The sequence below is a fragment of the Paroedura picta genome, chromosome 10, assembly GCF_049243985.1.
Source record: "Paroedura picta isolate Pp20150507F chromosome 10, Ppicta_v3.0, whole genome shotgun sequence".
In the NCBI taxonomy this organism is placed as follows: domain Eukaryota; kingdom Metazoa; phylum Chordata; class Lepidosauria; order Squamata; family Gekkonidae; genus Paroedura; species Paroedura picta.
Genome location: NC_135378.1, coordinates 1,963,331 through 1,982,374, shown reverse-complemented (window position 1 = coordinate 1,982,374; position 19,044 = coordinate 1,963,331). Strand labels below are relative to the sequence as shown.

At 48.8% G+C, this 19,044-nt stretch overlaps 3 protein-coding genes across 7 annotated transcripts in view; 1 reads left to right on the top strand and 2 right to left on the bottom strand.

Annotated features, from left to right (window-relative positions):
* The window catches only part of TSPAN9 (tetraspanin 9), a 129,299-nt gene extending 125,995 nt beyond the window's left edge, over positions 1 to 3,304 (bottom strand). Inside the window, exon 1 of the mRNA XM_077301816.1 lies at positions 3,101 to 3,304. The gene's annotated coding sequence lies outside the window, so the exon portion shown is untranslated. The remainder of the gene's footprint in view (positions 1 to 3,100) is intronic.
* FOXM1 (forkhead box M1) overlaps positions 1 to 19,044 on the top strand; it is a 222,687-nt gene that overhangs the window by 90,362 nt on the left and 113,281 nt on the right. The window lies entirely within an intron of this gene.
* TULP3 (TUB like protein 3) overlaps positions 7,096 to 19,044 on the bottom strand; it is a 49,773-nt gene continuing 37,824 nt past the window's right edge. For all 5 annotated transcript variants that reach the window (XM_077301617.1, XM_077301621.1, XM_077301616.1 and 2 more), the window contains 2 exons: positions 14,109 to 14,280; positions 7,096 to 13,280 (listed from right to left, as the gene is read on the bottom strand). In XM_077301617.1, coding sequence (XP_077157732.1) covers positions 13,147 to 13,280; positions 14,109 to 14,280 — 306 coding nt within the window. In that variant the 3' untranslated portion in view covers positions 7,096 to 13,146. The remainder of the gene's footprint in view (positions 13,281 to 14,108; positions 14,281 to 19,044) is intronic.

The following is a 19,044-nucleotide window of genomic DNA, read 5'->3' as shown; positions in this document are numbered from 1 at the left end:
GTCTGGTATTCTTCAAAGGGAGACTTAACCTCTAAGATCTCAATGACCATTGGAGTTAAGCAAGGCTGTATTCTGGCCCCCTTGTTGTTTAATTTATTCATTAATGATTTAGCGTTAAAACTGGAACGTATTAATGGTCATCCCCCCAAACTTGGTTCCCAGCATATTCCTTTGTTGTTGTATGCCGATGATACTACAATACTCTCATATACAAGGGTTGGCTTACAACGATACTTATCCACCTTTTACCAATATTGCCAAGATAATAAGTTAGTAATTAACTATGGTAAAACAAAAGTTTTGGTTTTCTCTAAGAGCTGGCATGCAATGACTTGGTCTATTGGAGGCACTTCAATAGAACAAGTCAAAACATTTAAGTATCTAGGCGTTACCTTCCAATATAACCAGAAATGGAGCTCCCACTGCCAACGAGCTCTCAATCTGGCCAAATCCTCATCTTCCTTGATAAAACAGTTCTTTTTCTCTGCAAAAGGTAACCAATTTATCCCTGCAGCAATTAAAATTTTTAATGCCAAAGTGATGTCCCAGCTCCTGTTTGGATGCCCCTTATGGGTTCCTGCCTTTAATGAATCTATTGAGGGTGTTCAATCTGCTTTCTATAGGCAAATTGCAGGGGTTCCCAACTGTGTCTCCTACCATGCCATTTGCGCGGAATTTGGCCAAATTAGGGTAGAGACAAGGGCCTGGATAGCTACTTTTAAATTCTGGGTCAGACTGTTTTTTAGAATAGAAACTGGCAGCCTTTTAACTTGTCTAAAAAGTGACCCTCTTAAATTTCGATGGTTCCAGGCTATTGAACAAAAATTAGTCTCCATTGGCATCGATCTGAACTCCCTACTACCTCTGGAAGAAAAATGTATCTTCCGGATTATTAAACAGAGAATATTAGACCATGAGCAGCAGGAACTCATACCTACCCAGCCTCGAGTCTGCTCACCAGCATTCTTTGGCATCACTATGCAGAGAAATATTATGCCTACATATTTGCATCTCCTTGATGTCCCACCCCTGAGAAGAGCTTTTCTCCTGGCACGAATGAATGGTTTCCCCTCAAAGGTCTTAGAGGGAAGATTCCACCGTATCCCATACCATGCGAGACTCTGTCCGTGTGGTTCTGGTTGCCCTGACTCTGTCTCACACATTTTGTTAGATTGCCCCTTATATGAGCAGTGTCGGGATGACAGCTTTGTTGCCTTGCTGGGAAACAAGCCTTCTGTAAGTAAATCTATGACCTTGCAATTTCTGCTCTCTGACAAAGACCCAGAGTTTACCATTTTAGTTGCCAGAGTTTTAACTAAGATGCTTTTATAATATGCTGCCTACCTTGTATTTTATCTTTTATAGTTTATTTAATCATTTTAAGATCTGTTTGGTTATGTAACCCCATTTTATTATTTTGTTGAAATTTTAAACCCTATTTTTATATGTCTTATACATTTTATGCCAATAAAAGGTTACTGACTGTGACTGATTCTACCCCAGTGAGTCCCACGTGGCAGTGTTGGGGGAGGCGATCTGCCCTGATAGTGGCAGGTCACTTTTAGGATAGATGGAGCTCAGCTGTACCTGCTTCTTCGGATGAGGACTAGGGCCAGCTGCAAGGCTGCTGGCTGAGGGCTGCCCCACCTGGCTTGGCTGCATTCCAGGAGGGCCTGGAGGCAAGATCCTTCATGGGTGCAGCATGTGTGTTCCCTGCCTGTCTTCTCAGACAACTCCTTGTTCTGGTTTGCTTTGGCAAAGCTCTGCCTGACTCCCGGTTCCTGAATTCAGCCTGACTCTTGACTACACCCCCGGCTCTAGACCCTTGGCTATGCTCCCAGCCCGAGACCTATGGTCTGGCTTCTGACTTTGTCCCTGGTTCTGACTGCGATTTGGCTCTGACTGTTTCTCTGGCACTTGACCCTTGACTCGGCTTGAGTCTGTTCCCCGCTCTGCTTGTTCCTTGGCCCCCAACCTCCTGGACTGGACTCTGGCAAACTCTTTGCAGAACCACCCAAGAAGAAGAGTTGGTTCTTAGATGCCACTTTTCTCTACCCGAAGGAGGCTCAAAGCAGCATCCAGTCGCCTTCCCTTTCCTCTCCCCACAACAGACACCCTGTGGGGTTGGTGAGGCTGAGAGAGCCCTGAGATTACTGAAGAAGAAGAGTTGGTTCTTAGATGCAGCTTTTTGTCTACCCCAAAGGAGTCTCAAAGCAGCTTCCAGTCGCCTTCCCTTTCCTCTCCCCACAACAGACACCCTGTGAGGTGGGTGAGGCTGAGAGAGCCCTGATATCCCTGCTCGGTCAGAACAGTTCTTTGGTGAGCCCAAGGTCATCCATGGGGGGGGGGAGTGCAGAATTGAACCCGGCTTGCCAGATGAGAAGTCCGCACTCCTCGCCACGAGACCAAACTGGCTCTCAGCAGGGCAGCAAAGCATTCAGGACCCCTGAGGGGGGCAAAAGCACTCCTTCGGCCCAAATGGAGGGGGTGCTCCTAAGATGGGGGCCTCCAGGGCATGGGGTCCAAGCAGGGGATGGCCTTGGCCGCCCCCAGGCCCCCCTGCAGCCAAAGAGCCGATGGAGGGGGCGGCTGGACCGAGAGGAGACCCCCCAGGCTCCGTGTCCTGGAGAGGCTGACTCCGCATGGACCCCGCAGTCCGCCAAGGCCAGCTTCTTGGGGCTGCAAGGGCCGGGCGGTCCCGCCTGCAGTGCGCTCGACAGGGCGGCCGGGCCCCAGCCAGAGGGCCACCAGCCTGTCCGGCCGACCCCCCCCCCCCGGTGCCCCCACCCACCCACCCTCCCTCCCTGCAGGGGGAAGGGGCAGCGAGCAGGCAGCCGAGGCCTTCGCGGGGGGACAGCCAGGGCCTGGGTGAGGGCGGCTCCCCGGGCAACCCTGGCCTCCTCGCACCCCCCCCCAGGCCCCCCCCAGGCCGCCCCTTCGCAGCGTCCGAGGCGGACCCGGCAGGGCAGGGCAGGCCCCGGGACAGACCCCCCCCCCAGGCCCCGCAACACGGGCTTCCCGGCCGCCCACCCCCCCCCCCGCGCCAGGCCCGCCAGAGCGAGAGCCCCGGGGGGAGAGGGAGGGAGGGGGGGGGACTCACCGCCGGGCGGGGCTCCTCGTGGGGCGGCGGCCCTGATCCCCTCCGCCGGCGCCGGCCTGCGATGCTGCTGCTGCGGCTGCGGCGGGGGCGGGGGCGGAAGCGGGAGGGGCGGCGAGGGGCGGGCGGAGGGCGGCCCAGCGCCGGCAAGAGGGGCCGGAAAAGGCCCGGCCGGACCCCGGTGGAGCCCCAGTCTTGGGGGGGCTCCTCGCCCGGCGACGCTGCCCCCCCTCCCTCCTTCCCTCCTCGGAAGCCCCAAGGGCCCCCCCTGGGAGGGGAGGGGAGGGGAGGGGAGGGGAGGGGCGGGGGGGGGGCTTGGCCGCAGCAAGGACCGGGCGGCTCTGAGCCCGCGGCCCCGGAGGGCTGAGCGGAGGGGCGGGCGGGGCTCGGTTGCGGGCCGCCGCGGGGACTCTCGGGCCTCGGCCCTGGCGGCGGGGGCAGCCCCAGGACGCCTCCGCGGGGCCCGGGCAGGGAAGGCCGTGGGGGGCCCGCCTGCCGCCCCTCCGCTTCCGAGGGCCCCTCTTGCCCGCCGCCCAGCCCGCCAGCCAGGCAGGCCCCGAAGCCGCTCGGCCAAGGGGAAGACGGACGGGCCGGGCGGCCCGATGCGCGGGGAAGGCCGGGCCTCGGGAGCGGATGGATGCGGGACCCCGAGATGCTTCCCGCTTTGGGTTTAAGCAGAGGAAGGGGCCATCACGGCGCTGTTAGGGCGGGGGGGGGCGGGAGCGGGGGGGCGCGGACCACATTCAGAACCTCCTGGAGAGGCGTCTGCGCAAGCGCAGCTCTGCTCGAAAGGGAAAGTCCGGCACGTTCCCGACTTGCTGAGAGCTCCGCTCCCCAGGAGGGGGGGGGGGGGCAACCGGGCCCTGCTGGCTCAGACTTGATTCTCGCCGATAGAGAAGAGCCGGTCGATGAGGCCAAGGAGCGCCTGGTAGTGGAGGCCACGGGATCTCGGACCTGATGGTCCTGGGCGAGGGGAAAGCTGCACATACAGGCCGGGCGCCAAGAGAGTCAGTAGCAAACAAGATTTTGGGCTGTATTAAAAATACAGTGTCCAAATCATGCAAGGTGATGTTACTCCACTCTTGTTAGGCCTCTCTTGGACTACTGTGCTCAGACTTGGGCACCACAACTGAAGGAAGATGTAGAAAAACTGGAGCATGTTCAGAGCAGGACAACAAAGATGGTTGAGGGGTTTGGAGACTAAGTCATATGAGGAAACGGAAGGCGAATGGAAGCTGCTTTGAGACTCTTTCAGGTAGAGAAAAGCAGCATCTAAGAACCAACTCTTCTTGTTCTTCTTCAGCAATATCACAGCTGTCTATCAGAAATTTATGTGTGTTGTGGGAAGGCAACTACAGGATGTGTGTTGTGGGAAGGCAACTACCCCTGGTGTAGTGGTTAGGAGTGCAGACTTCTAATTTGGTGAGCCGGGTTTGATTCTGTGCTCCCCCCCCCCCCATGCAACCAGATGAGTGACCTTGGGCTTGCCACAGCATAGAATCATAGAATCCTAGAGTTGGAAGGAGCCATACAGACTATCTAGTCCAACCCCCTGCTCAACGCAGGATCAGCCCAGAGCATCCTAAAGCATCCAAGAAAAGTGTGTATCCAGCCTTTGCCTGAAGACTGCCAGTGAGGGGGAGCTCACCACCTCCTTAGGCAGCCTATTCCACTGCTGAACTACTCTGACTGTGAACAACCTTTTTCCTGATATCTAACCTATATCATTGTACTTGTAGTTTAAACCCATTACTGCGTGTCCTCTCCTCTGCAGCCAACAGAAACAGCATCCTGCCCTCCTCCAAGTGACAACCTTTCAAATACTTAAAGAGGCTATCATGTCCCCTCTCAACCTCCTTTTCTCCAGGCTGAACATTCCCAAGTCCATCAACCTATCTTCAGAGGGCTTGGTCCCTTGGCCCCAGATTTACTGGCAGGGGCTCCTGGGATTTGTAGTCCATGGACATCTGGAGGGCCGCAGTTTGACTACCCCTGCCCCAGATCATCCTCATCGCTCTCATCTGTACCCTTTCAATTTTATCTACATCCTTCTTGAAGTGAGGCCTCCAGAACTGCACACAGTACTCCAGGTGTGGTCTGACCAGTGCCGTATACAATGGGACTATGACATCTTGTGATTTTGATGTGATGCCCCTGTTGCTACAGCCCCAAATGGCATTTGCCTTTTTTACCGCTGTATCACACTGCCTGCTCATGTTTAGTTTAAAATCCACAAATACCCCAAGGTCTCGTTCACACACAGTGTTACCTAGAAGCATATCCCCCATCCAGTAGGCATGCTTTTCATTTTTCTGACCCAGATGCAGAACTTTACACTTATCTTTATTAAATTGCATCTTGTTCTCATTTGCCCATTTTCCCATTGTGTTCAGATCTCGTTGAACTCTGTCTCTATCTTCTGGAGTATTTACCAGTCCTCCCAATTTGGTGTCATCTGCAAACTTGATGAGTAGTCCCTCCCCCCCCCCTCATCTAGATCATTAATAAATATGTTAAAAAGTACCGGACCGAGCACCGAGCCCTGAGGTACCCCGCTACTCACCTCCCTCCATTCTGATGAAACACCATTGACAACTCTTTGAGTGCGGTTCTCTAACCAATTCCCTATCCACCTAACTATCTGAAAATCCAGTTTGCAGTCCTTCAACTTATCCATCAGAAAATAAATTGAAGGACTGCAAATGGCATTCTGGTCCAGACACCAATTCCAGTGTATGTGGATGAACACACCCACTATGAACTCCAGCAGATCTTAGACTCTGAGGGAAACTCCAGTATCTCATGGATTGGGAGGAGTTTCCTGTGGAAGACTGGGACCTTCCCCATTGTCCATTGCTGCTGGAGGTTAATCTTGGAGCGGTGGGATGTGAGAATCCTGTTGTTTCTGCCATTATTTAGTAATGTTTATGTAGCTTGAGATACAGAATGTTAGCTCTGTAGGAGTTGGAATTGACCTGTCCCTTTGGTCATATTTTATTGCCCCATGTTATCTTTATTTCCGATGCTCCTTCCTGCATTCTTCCCCTCTCTGTTCTTCTCATCCCTACCTGCTTCATCTCCACCACCACCACCCGGAACCTTGGAATCCCTCTCTCTTGGTGTTTTGACTATTTGATGTTCTCCCGCTTTCTCTGGCTTCCCATGGGAGGGGGGGGGGAGCAGGGTCAGAGTTATATGTGGAGACCTGTACTTTTTGCCTCAGTTTTGACAAAGCTTTGATGAGAGTGCTTTCTTATTCAATAAATGAAATCTTTTACTTCAAATCAAAAGTTTGGTCTTGGGTAATAGTAGATCCTCACACCCTGGAGGTCCCTTCCAACTCAGTTCAGTTCAAACTTTATTACAGTCGTTCAGACCAAGTTATATGAAATTAATACATAAAAGACCAAACAAATATGGTCATTTAATATGATACAATTTAAAACAGATCATAAAACAGAACTAAAAATTATGCCACCAGCTGAGACAGATAAGTGGCAGGGGCCAGAACTCTCTGATTCTATGAGGCTTGTAAACAAGGAGAAAGCAGAGAGCAAGCATCTCGGGTGACTGCAGTGTGTAAGCATAATTATCCCGGGACTACTACCGACAGGGAAAAGACAGCTGGAGGTCCCAGGAAGGTTGTATCAAAGAGCAGCCTTGGACCATGAGGAAAGGCATACATGTTTTAATAACAATGTTACAAAGAGCATGTTTGCTCCCTCCCAGAAAGAATTCCACCCCACTAGCCAGTTTCCCTGAGGCTGCAGAAAGAGGGGGGCAGGTGGGTCCCTGCAACGGGGCTACCACCACTCAGGCAAAGCTGCAGGGGAGAACAGCCTCTCTTCTACTCCGCTTCCTGTGCGGGTCTTTTTATTTTCAGTTTGTAAACTTGAGCAGAGGTGCTTCCCTTTCTTTGAAGTGAGCCTCTCTGGGAGGTAATCGTCTAAAATTAAATACGATACAAACATCTAAGCAAGCAAACAAAAAAGGAAAGCTTCTTAAAATGTCATACTTTAATATTCACGTGTAATTATCAGCATACAAAAGATATCAATATAAGTGATGTCAAACAAGGCACGGTGGAGTTCTCTGCAGCGCAAACACAAAGCAGCAAGAGAGCTCACAGCTCCCTCGTGGCTGGGACCAATTTCAAGGAGCAAAAGGCTGGCAGGTGAGGTTCAAAGTGCAGCAGAAGACAGGAGAAGATCATGACCAAAATGTGGGGATGCTTATTTTTGTTTTGCTACTACAAATGCAAACAGAAATGACACCAAATCTCTGAAAGCATGAAACCAGGCTGGCCAGCTCCAATACGCAAGGATTCACCATCATAAACATTAGTTCCAAATGGTAATATAGCCTAACTGGGCAGTCAATCAATCACAAGACGTCATGTCAAGCTGTTATCTTTTAAAATAATAATCCCACATATGAGCCTGAGAAAAGCCAAGTTTTCTCACCTACATTCATTTATGTAATATATCCCCAAACTGTACTTACAATAAAAATGAACGGCCAACCAAATTTCTGTGCTTGTATGAACAAAGCTATTTGGAGTAATCTTTTATTTCTTTAAGTTGTCATGGTAGAATCAAAAGCATACACTGTCTACTTCTGTCAGTGTTAGAGTAGCTTGGTCAAGGTCGCTTGTGTCTAGGGCTGCTCATAGAACTGTTGCCCCCACAAGAGAGAGAGATTAAACCCACTCACCTGTTGTATAAACATAACCACATATTTAAAAACTGGCTGAAAGCAAATGCCAGGCTGCTTCTAAACCTGAAAGAATTTCAGGAAAGCCAACAATATTGTTGAACTGTATGGGAATTCAATAATAATAGTCCAAAAGTTAAAAATTCTGTTAGGGATAGGGACAAAAATTCAAAATAAGAACAAAGAATATTTCGGTCAGCTGGCAAAACTGGACAAGGAAATCTGCCTTCCAAGTGAATAAAGTCCCCTCCTGGACAGCAGTGGGTGCCTGGCAGGCCACCAAGAAGGTCTCTTAGCACGATCAGCAAGGAGTTCTGCCAGGCTTCTCTCTCTCGGGGTCATACAAGAGGCATCCATAGCACTGCCCCTCCTTCCATATTGCTTTACCAGCCATGGCCAAGGGGGGATGCTTCCCCTCAATTCTATAGAAACAAGCAAGGGGGTTAGTAGAACAGAGGGCCGTAGGGAGTGACAGCGGCTGAAGGTTGTGTGGTGTCCATGAGCTCAAAAGGCTTTGGGTGTAAATTTTGTCAGTCCCAGAAACAGGCTCCACGTAGATGCAAAGGATGCTTGAGATCAATGGATGGGAAAATACAGAACAGTCCCGAACTGGGCTGTGTAGGTTCAGGAGAAATAACAGCCCAGTGTACTTAGACCGATGAAATCACAATTATTATTTAATCACAACGATGATTCAGATGAACAGGTTCAAAATGGCCACAGCAGAAGGAAGCAAAGGGCAACGGCAAAGACATAGCAGCAGGAATATCCTTTGGTATAGTAACCCCTCACAGATGTTTCTGAATACTGATGAAGACTTCCTGGAGTTTGGGGAAACTAAAAACTGGCAACTCCCCAGGAAGTGTTGCATACACACAAGGATTCTTTGGGAGCTCAAAGGCAAGACTGTTGATTGACTAACCTGCATATGGAATCCATCACTAGATGCCAGAGGAGAACGATGCTGCTGACGTTAGCCATTCAGCCGTGTCTGACTCTTGGGGGTCCCATGACTCAGCTGGCTCTACAGCTTCTGATCTTGCACCGCTTCTTTTAGCTGCAGAATGTTCTGGCCGGGGTCCATTTTACCAGAAGACTGAAGAGTAGCAAATGTTACACTGATTTTTAAAAAGGGGTCCAAAAAGGAACCGAAAAATTACAGGCCAGGCAGCCTAACCTATGTCCAAGACAAACTGTAATCAAAGACAAAATTGTCAGGAGCACAGAGTGACAAAGCCTGCTGAGGGAAAGCCAGCATGGCTTCTGAAAAGGGAAGTCTCTTGGAGTTTTCGGAGAAAGCAAACAAACACGCACGTAGATAACAGTGATGTGGTAGCCGTCATATACTTGGACTTTCAAAAAGTTCTTGACATGTTACCTCACTTCTGAGACTCCTGAGAAAACTGGAAGTGAGCAGTGCAGTGGCAAAGTCTGCAGGTGGCACAATATAATTCAGGATGGTGAAAAGTAAGACGGACTGTGAAGAGCTGCTGGGTTAGTGGCTGACAATGTGGCAAATGAAGTTCAGTTTTGTTAAGTGTAAGGTGATCCCTATTGGGACAAAAAATCCCAACCACATATTAGGCTAATGAGGATAGAGACTGAAAGGGAAAAAGCTCTTGAGGTTGTAATCGATACTTCAATAACAATCCAATTTGCTGCAGCTGTGAAAAAGGCAAACTCTATATGGGAGATTATTAGGAAAGGCACTGAAAATAAAATAGCTGATACTAGAATGCCCCTGAATAGATCAGTAGTGGGCTTCATTTGGAATCCTGGTCACCGTATCTCAAAATCGGCATCAAAGTGCTTGAACAAGTGAAGAGGAGGACAATCAAGATGATTTGGGGGTTTGAGCATCTTCCCTATGAGGAAAGGCTGAAGAGTCTGGGACTTTTCAGTTCCAAAAAGAGCCAACTAATGGGGGGGGGGGAAGGTCATAAAATTATGCACAGAGTGGAGAGAATTAAAAAAATACTAGAACTTATCTCTCGCAGAATACTTGAACTTGAGGGCATCCAGTGAAGCTGATGGGTAGTAGATTCAGGATGGACAAAATTAAATACTTCTTTATACAGAAATTAAATTATAGAATTTGCTGACAGAGGGTGGAGTGGTGGCCATAGGCACAGGCAGCATTAAAAGGTTATTAAACAGGTGTATGGAGGAGGGGGCTGTCACTGGTTACAACCATGTTGACTAGAGGGAACCTCCCTATTCAGAGCCACTAAGCCTCTCAATCCCAGTGGCTGAGGTGGAGCACTGATCTTATGATGTCATCGTCATCTCAAGACTGTGGCCACAAAACGAGACTGAGAGTCATGGCAACCCAGAAACCACAATCCTACTAGAAAATAAAGGCTGGAAATCACTAGAGGGAAATCTAGTCACTAAAGAAGCACCTGAAGAGTGTTCACAAGCCAGAACGTTGCTATCAGAGCGGTTCCTCAGTAGAACAGGCTTCCTCGAGAGATGGTGGGTTCTTCCTCTTTGGAAGCTTTTAAGCAGATCTGACAGAAATGCTGGGGGCCATTCCGCACCGGGATCCATGTAGCAAATTGTTTGCTGAACGAAAAATCGCCATTTTAAATAGTGGAATTCGTTGTTATGCATACCTGCCTTTGTAGTGGAATCCAGTTGTGTTTCTATCATTTCCCACAGGGTTCTGGTCTCGGCAAAAATCGCTAGAAAGGAAGCGCTATTGCTGAGCTGTGTCCCGCCCCTGGCCGTCAAGCAGCCAATGGGCAGCCGTTAGCATGCTCCCAAACAGCCCCTTTCCCTTTAAGGAAGGTTTTTAAAAAAAAAACACCCGTTGCAACGAATATGCGTTGATTCGTTGCAACAGAGAGACCCATCCAGCTAGCAGGTGATGTTTGAGCTGCCGTTTCATCGTTGCCACGCTCCTCCCGAGTGAAAAAAAAAATCCCCCCCCCCTTCACGGGCACGATTTTCGGCCAAAAACAGTGTGAAAAATAAAGTGAAAATAAACCAACAAACGGGCCTCTATGATGCTTGTGCTTGGTGACTTTAAACAGAGGGACTGCAGCCGGGGAAGCCTCACTGGGTAAACGAAGGCTTGCCGATGTGTTGATTTCCGCTCGCTCAGAGAGAAAAAAAATGGCGATCGTTTTGCCGGAAGATCAGAGGAGAGAGCCAGGGGGAGGGACTTAGCAGAAACCGCAACAATGGTAATGCACAGAACTTTCCTGCTAGTGTTGCAGATTGGTTGCAGGAGTGTAGCGCTTTCCGGAGGGTGAATCCACTTTTTGGGATTTCCCTGAAAGCACTACAACGAAGCGCTTTTTGCGGATCGGTTTCAGGAGTGTTGCAGATTGTCAACGATGTTGTGCATAACAGCAAAACTGTAGTGATTTCAATTAGTAACCATTGTGCTATTTTGGACGAATGCGGAACGGCCCTGATTGTATGAACTTAGGCTGATGGTGAGTGGGTGGGCAGGAGGGGATGTGCCAGTGTTCGTCTCTTGTGGCCTTCTTTGCAGACCCATGGAATTGCTGATCGCCACTGTGGGATGGTAGGTGGATTTCCTCCAGACCTGGCTGGATTTTGGAGATTTTAGGTGGTGGTGGTGGTGGGGGGGGGGGATCACTTGGGCATGAAATTGGGTTAACTGTGGATGTGAGAGTTCCTGCATTGTCCAGAGGGTTGGACTAGACCGTGGAGGTCCCTTCCAGCTGTGATCCCAGTGAGAGGGGAAGAGCCTTCAGTGGTAAAACCAAAGATGTGAAGAGATTCATCTGTCATTTCACCCATCACTTCCCCAGTATCAAAACTGACCATCATCATTTGAATAAGACTGATCATCCCAGAGCGGGGTTCTGAGCCTGGGCAAACAGGCGACGCCAATGAAGGGAACGGGGGAGTCCATCTTCCCCTTTGGAAAATGGCACAGAACACAGGCCCCTTGGATCCAGAGGCCGTCTCTTCAGAGTTCAGCCCAGCAAGGATGAGACATGAGACCCGCTCTCCAAGCAGCCAGCTCGGGTGCCAAGAGTATTGCATCTCTTCCTTCTACTTAAGGATACATTTTAGTTTTTACAAATCCTCGAGATGCAACTGCAAGGAAGTTCAAGAGCAGGGGAATTGGCACTTTAGACATCAGCTGCAGTGGAGTGGACAAAGCTTAGAAGAAGCGGAAGAGGAAGATTTCTTCCGGAGAGCAGATTTCTTCTTCTTCTTCGAGCCTCAGTTATTATTTTTCTCCTTGGCTTTAACGTTGGATGGATGATGATCAGATTTTGTGTCAATTCCAAGCGGGAACGTGATTGGATCAAAGACAATGTCTGAAATTAGCCATAGAGGTACTGAAATCATAAGGGTGACGTAGAACCAGGAGCCCATGAAACGGATTCCCAGGGTGTCGTGCCCAAGAAAGAAGACTGAGTCCCCACAAAAGGTGCCGTTTTCCGTGGATTTTAGCAGCAGATCTTCGCGAATGTTGCATGCACCTGCACAGAGTCTCCGAAGACTGCCTTCTGCCCACCCAAAATTCTTTCTTGGACCAGCATGAGGGTTCTTTTTCTTTTTAACATAATTTCATGAAATCCCATTGCTGCAAAAATAAGCAAGAATTGTGGCATCTTAAAAAGAGAAAGCTTCAAAACTTGTTGATCTGCCTCTTATATATTTAGTTCCATTTTTTTTCAGTGATTGAAAGAAGAGTGCAGCTGGTAAGTCAGGGACACCCTTAGGTCAGCTCCATTCCAGCCACCAGTTTCCAACAGACTTGTCAAGCAGACATGGCCCAGCAACAGGAGATTCAAGATGTCCTCTTCAAACCAACCAAAGGCTTTAACCCTGTCACAGCCAATGTCCGATGACAAATGTTATCACCACAGCGACAACAAGACCCAAGGCCCATCACCCTCACTCACAAACTGGGCTGCAGGGAAGAAAGGGCATTTTGGGCTCCAGGCCATCAGCTACAGGGACTTTGAGAAGGCAGCCAGGCAGGGAAGGACAACAGGACAGACAGTGGAGGCCGGCCGATGGGATTCCAGCCACAGAGATTCTGACTCTCTTGTGCTTGGCTACGGGATACAAATGGCCTCCGTTCCTCCATCTACAACCGCAACCATGACGATCCCTTGTGTCCTTTGCCCCGCAAATGTGTTTCCATGTGGGAAAGACAGCGTTCCCCAGCCGGCTGCTCCTGTCTCTCCCCATCTGCTTCTGGGCAAGAAGCTCATTGTTTCCCTTTAGTGCCCTCTCAGGTCTGTCTCCCCGCAACGTCCACACACAAACACAAACACACCACAGCCTGAACATTAGCACAAGGGCAAAAAGCCAATGGAAGGTTGGGAACATCATTTCCGTCATTCACACGCTAGCTTGCTATCAAAGCTGGAGAGTCCAATGGCAAAGGCCTGAAGGGCACACAGGGGGTAGTTAAAATCCAGGGTGAAGACATCTTCAGCAACACGACCAAACTGCATCACAATATAGTCAGCTGGAGAGAGACAGACAGAGAGAGAGAGAGAGAGAGAGAGAGAGAGAGAGTCAGACTCTGGTGCCTTCAGATATTGAAGAGTGGGAGTTTGCTGACTAGAACTGGAGGGATCCACCTCTAGAGCAGCTCTGCAGCCCAGTGTGCCCCCTTCTTCTATTGCTTCCTTGCTGCAGACATGGAGGCCCCAGGGCACACATTCTCTTTCTCACATCGGACAAGGCGGCCCCCGGTCGCTCCAAGACGCCATTCCTATACTTTGCAAGGGCACAAGCTGTCCGCCTGTTCATCTGGCCAAAGTGGCTCCTCTCCAAGAGGTGCTCAAGCAATGCGCATTGAAGGATCCTGAGGCCTACAAGGCAGATGCACATCCTTGGGCAAGGGTGCTACTCTTGCCTACTAAAGCTCGCATAGCTAATGCTAATGAACTTGGGGGAAGGAGGAGGACGACAGACAGTAACAAGGAGGTGCAATGTGCCAGCACGGAACAACCGGGGGGGGGGGGGTGGCACACGTGAGATCGGAAGGGTGGTCTGTGCAGAACTGCAACCCAAAGCTGAACACGGCAGAAATAGGAAGCTGGGAGGAAGGATTTGGGGGCATTAAGGGATTTGGAAAGCGGAGTACAGGTGGAAGGACTGGCAATTCAGAGTGGTTCATTAAGGATTCTGAAAGCACATTGTGGAAGCTGTTGGCCTCAGAAGCAAGTCACTGGTTCTAGCACCGCCCTCCTCCCCACCTAAACTGACTTGCGGGATGGGTAAGAAATTCCAGGGGTGGAGCCTCAGACCCTTGCTGAATGGGGGTTTGGACTGCCAGCCCTGCACTTACGGTCGTTTTCATGAACAATCTGGAAGTTCTTCACGGAGGCCTGGGTGACTCTCCCGTGGAAGTTCAAGACATAAGACTGGGTGTCGTCATTCCACACCGGAGCCTTGTTGTGTAACTCAATCAGGTTATCTAGGTTTTTATTTTGCCATTTTGACAACAAACTCTCGAGCTCCTGTGCAACAGAATAGGGGGAGAAAGCACTCATTAGAACCGACAGTTTATATCCCACATATCCCACATAGCGATGTGCCTATTTTAATGCATTTTGTGCTGTTTGTTTTTAATAAAAGAGTTGCTTACCTGTAACTGTTGTTCATTGACTTCTTGTGTGCAGACACACATTGGGACTGCCCCTGCACAGGCTGACCACAGAGAATTCTTCCACACTAGAGGGCGCTCCACCCCTTAACCGCACATGCGCGGCTTTTCCCGCCAAGCAGGAACATGACCTAGGGGCGGAGTGCCCACCCTATTGCCACCGCAAGCTCAAAATATCAACTCACAAACACACCCACAAGGGCTTGAGTGGGGTAGGTGGGAGGGAATGTGTGTCTGCACACAAAATGTTGATGAACAACAGTTACAGGTAAGCAACTCTATTTTCATCTGCCATCTTGATGTGCAGCCCCACACTGGGACCTTAGAGAGCTCAGTTACCTTAGGAGGAGGGTCAAGACCTCAGGCAAAGAGAGAATGCAGCACTGCTTTGCCAACATGCATCTCTGCTCCGGCCTTCACATCCAGTGTGCAGTGTCTAACAAAGGTGTCTTTTTCCCAGGTTGCTGATTCACTAATGTCCTGCCTGGGAACATTCCTGGAAAAGACTGAGAATGTCGCTTGTGCCCTAAGAGAACTCGAAGATCCAAGGGGCATGCCGATTTTGCTGCCTTGTCAGCAGCTTTCACAGCCCAAACCAACCACCTGGAAATGGACTGGGTGACGCCCTACCCCCTTTACAAGGGCCCCAGTGACATTTCAAGAGTCAGACTTCCTGAGGTCTTTAGTCCTGTATAAATAATAAAAAACACAGGGAGAACCACGTGAAACTTAGAAACTATCTTGGAGAGGAAATCCCAACTGGGGTGCAAAACAAGTCTAGAGAAACACTTCAGCATCTCCGACATGGCATCCGGTCTCCCTCCCCTTCCCCGAAGGCTCTCCGTCAGATGGCTCTCCAGCCTCTGTTTAAAAATTTCCAAAAATGGAGAACCCACCACCTCCCGAGGAAGCCTGTTCCACTGAGAAACCGCTCTGACTGTCAGGAACTTCTTCCGGATGTTTAGATGGAATTTCTTTTGCATTAATTCCATCCCATTCGTTCTGGTCCATCCTTCAGGGGCAAGAGAGAACAACTCTGCTCCATCCTCTGCATGGCACCCTTTTAAATACTTGACGATGGTTATCAGATCCCCTCTCAGTCATCTCCTCTCCAGGCTCAACAGACCAAGCTCCCCCAATCTTTCCTCCTACGTCTTGGTCTCCAAACCAATCTTTGTTGCGCTCCAGTTTGCCTATATCCCTCTTCAACTGCGATGCCCTGTAATTTCTTTGCTGCAGTCCCCATCTGCAGTGATCTTGGAGCACAGGAAAATAAAATCTGTAACTAGAGGAGATCAGTCCTAGAGGAGATCAGCCCTGACTGCTCCTTAGAAGGCCAGATCCTGAAGATGAAACTCAAATACTTTGGCCACCTCATGAAAAGGAAGGACTCCCTGGAGAAGAGCCTAATGCTGGGAGTGATTGAGGGCAAAAGAAGAAGGGGACGACAGAGAATGAGGTGGTTGAAGCAGTCGGTGCTTGGAGATGAGATGAGTCGGGGACGAGTGGCAAAGGAGGGAATGCATGAAACAGGGCCCCTGTCCAAGGGAGTTGGAAGGCACATTGTTGTTGTTAGGTGCAAAGTTGTGTCCGACCCGTCGTGACCCCATGGACAGTGATCCTCCAGGCCTTCCTGTCCTCTACCGGTTTGTTCACCTTGCAGTCCAAGGGACTCGCAAGAGTCTTCTCCAGCACCAGAGTTCAAAAGCCTCAATTCTTTGACGCTCGGCCTTCCATATGGTCCAACTTTCGCAGCCATACATTGCAACTGGGAAGACCATAGCCTTGACTAAACACACTTTTGTTGGCAAGGTGATGTCTCTGCTTTTTAGGATGCTGTCTAGATTTGCCATAGCTTTCCTCCCCAAGAGCAAGCGTCTTTTAATTTCTTTGCTGCAGTCCCCATCTGCAGTGATCTTGGAGCCCAGAAAAATAAGATCTGTCACTACCTCCATTTCTTCCCGATCTATTTGCCAGGAATTGAGAGGGCCGCATGCCATGATGGTATCATCTGCATATCTGAGGTTGCTGATATTTCTTCCTGCAGTCTTGATCCCAATCTGTGACTCATCTAACCCCGCCTTTCTCATGATGTGCTCCACGTGCAAGTTAAATAGGCAAGGCATTGCCTATTTAATACAGCCTTGTATACAGCCTTGCCGAACTCCTTTCTCAATTTTGAACCAATCAGTGATTCCATGTCCGGTTCTCACTGCTGCTTCTTGACCTGCATATAGGTTTCTCAAAAGACAGATAAGATGCTCTGGTATTCCCATCTCTTTAAGAACTTGCCACAATTTGTTGTGCTCCACACAATCAAAGGTTTTAGCATAATCAATGAAGCAGAAGTACCGTATTTGCCGGCGTATAAGACGACCCCCAACATTTCCACTCAAAATATAGTTTGTTACATTACATTACATAACTATGGGCCACTATGGGCAGCTATGTCTATCCCAACTGAAGTGCACCCGGCGTATAGGATGACCCCCCCAATTGAAGGCATGTTTTTCAGGGGGGGAAAGTAGTCTTATACGCCACCAAATACTGTATATGTTCTTCTGGAACTCCCAGGCTTTCTCCGTGATCCAGCGTATGTTGGCAATTTGATCTCTAGTTCCTCTGCTTCTTCGAAATCCTCCCTGTACTTCTGGAAGTTCTTGGTTCACATATTGCTGGAGCCTAGCTTGTAGGATTTTGAGCATAACTTTACTACCATGAGAAATGAGTGCAATGGTGCGGTAGTTAGAACATTCTTTGGCATTGCCCTTCTTTGGGATTGGAATGTTAAATGACCTTTTCCAATCCTGTGGCCATTGTTGAGTTTTCCAAAGTTAGAATCATAGAATCATAGAATCATAGAGTTGGAAGGGGCCATACAGGCCATCTAGTCCAACCCCCTGCTCAATGCAGGATTAGCCCTAAGCATTCTAAAGCATCCAAGAAAAGTGTGTATCCAACCTTTGCTTGAAGACTGCCAGTGAGGGGGAGCTCACCACCTCCTTAGGCAGCCTATTCCACTGCTGAACTATTCTGTGAAAATTTTTTTCCTGATATCTATCCTATATCGTTGTACTTGAAGTTTAAACCCATTACTGCATGTCCTCTCCTCTGCAGCCAACAGAAACAGCATCCTGCCCTCCTCCAAGTGACAACCTTTCAAATACTTAAAGAGGGCTATCATGTCCCCTCTCAACCTCCCTTTATCCAGGCTGAACATTCCCAAGTCCATCAACCTATCTTCATAGGGCTTGGTCCCTTGGCCCCAGATCATCTTCGTCGCTCTACTCTGTACCCTTTCAATTTTATCTACAACTTTCTTGAAGTGAGGCCTCCAGAACTGCACACAGTACTCCAGGTGTGGTCTGACCAGTGCCGTATACAATGGGACTATGACATCTTGTGATTTTGCTGGTATATTGAGTGTAGCACTTTTACTGCATCGTCTTTTAAGATTTTGAATAGTTCAACTGGAATGCTGTCACCACCACTAGCTTTATTGTTGCTCAGACTTCCTAAGGCCCATTTGACTTCACATTCCAGGATGTCTGGCTCCAAGTCAGTAACTACCCCACTGTGGCTATCAGGGATGTTAAGCTCGCTCTTGTATAGTTCTTCTGTATAATTTTGCCACCTTTTTTAAATCTGCTTCTGTGAGGTCCCTACCATTTTGGTCCCTTATCTCTGGTCCTCCCCATTCTATTGTTTTCTTCTATTTGTTTGCACTGTTTATTTAAGAAGGCATTCTTATCTCTTCTAGCTTTTCTCTGGAATTCTGCATTCAGTTGGGTGTATCTTTCTCTTTCTCCCTTGCCTTTCACTTCCCTTCTCTCCTTAGCTATTTGTAAAGCTTCCTCAGACAGCCATTTTGATTTCTTGCATTTCTTTTTCTTTGGGATGGTTTTATTTTGCTACCTCTTGTACAATGTTGCGAACCTCCGTCCATAGTTCTTCAGGCACTCTGTCTATCAGATCTAATTCCTTAAATCTATTTGTCACCTCTACTGTATATTCGTCGGGGATATGATTTAGTTCATACCTGAGTGGCCTAGTGCTTTTCCCTACTTTTTTCAATTTAAGCCTAAATTTTGCAACAAGAAGCTCATGATCTGAACCACAAGGCTCCTGGTCTTGTTTTTACTGACTGTATAGAACTTCTCCATCTTTGGCCGCAGAGCACAAAGTCAATCTGATTTCTGTGTTGACCGTCTGGTGATGTCCATGTGTAGAGTCGTCTCTTGGGTTGTTGGAAAAGAGTGTTTGCTATGACCATTGTATTCTCTTGCTAAAATTCTACCAGCCTGTGCCCTGCCTCATTTTGTACTCCAAGGCCAAACTTGCTTGTTATCCCGGTTATCTTTTGGCTTCCTACTTTAGCATTCCAATCCCCCATGATGATAAGCACATTATTTTTTGGCGTTGCTTCTAGAAGATGTTGTAGGGCTTCATAGAACTGGTCAACTTCATCCTCTTCAGCAGCAGTGGTAGGGGCATAGACCTGGATTACTGTGATGTTGAATGGTTTGCCTTGGATTTGAACTAAGATCATTCTGTCATTTTGGGGATTGTATCCCAAGACTGCTTTTCCTACTCTCTTATTGATTATGAAGGCTACTCC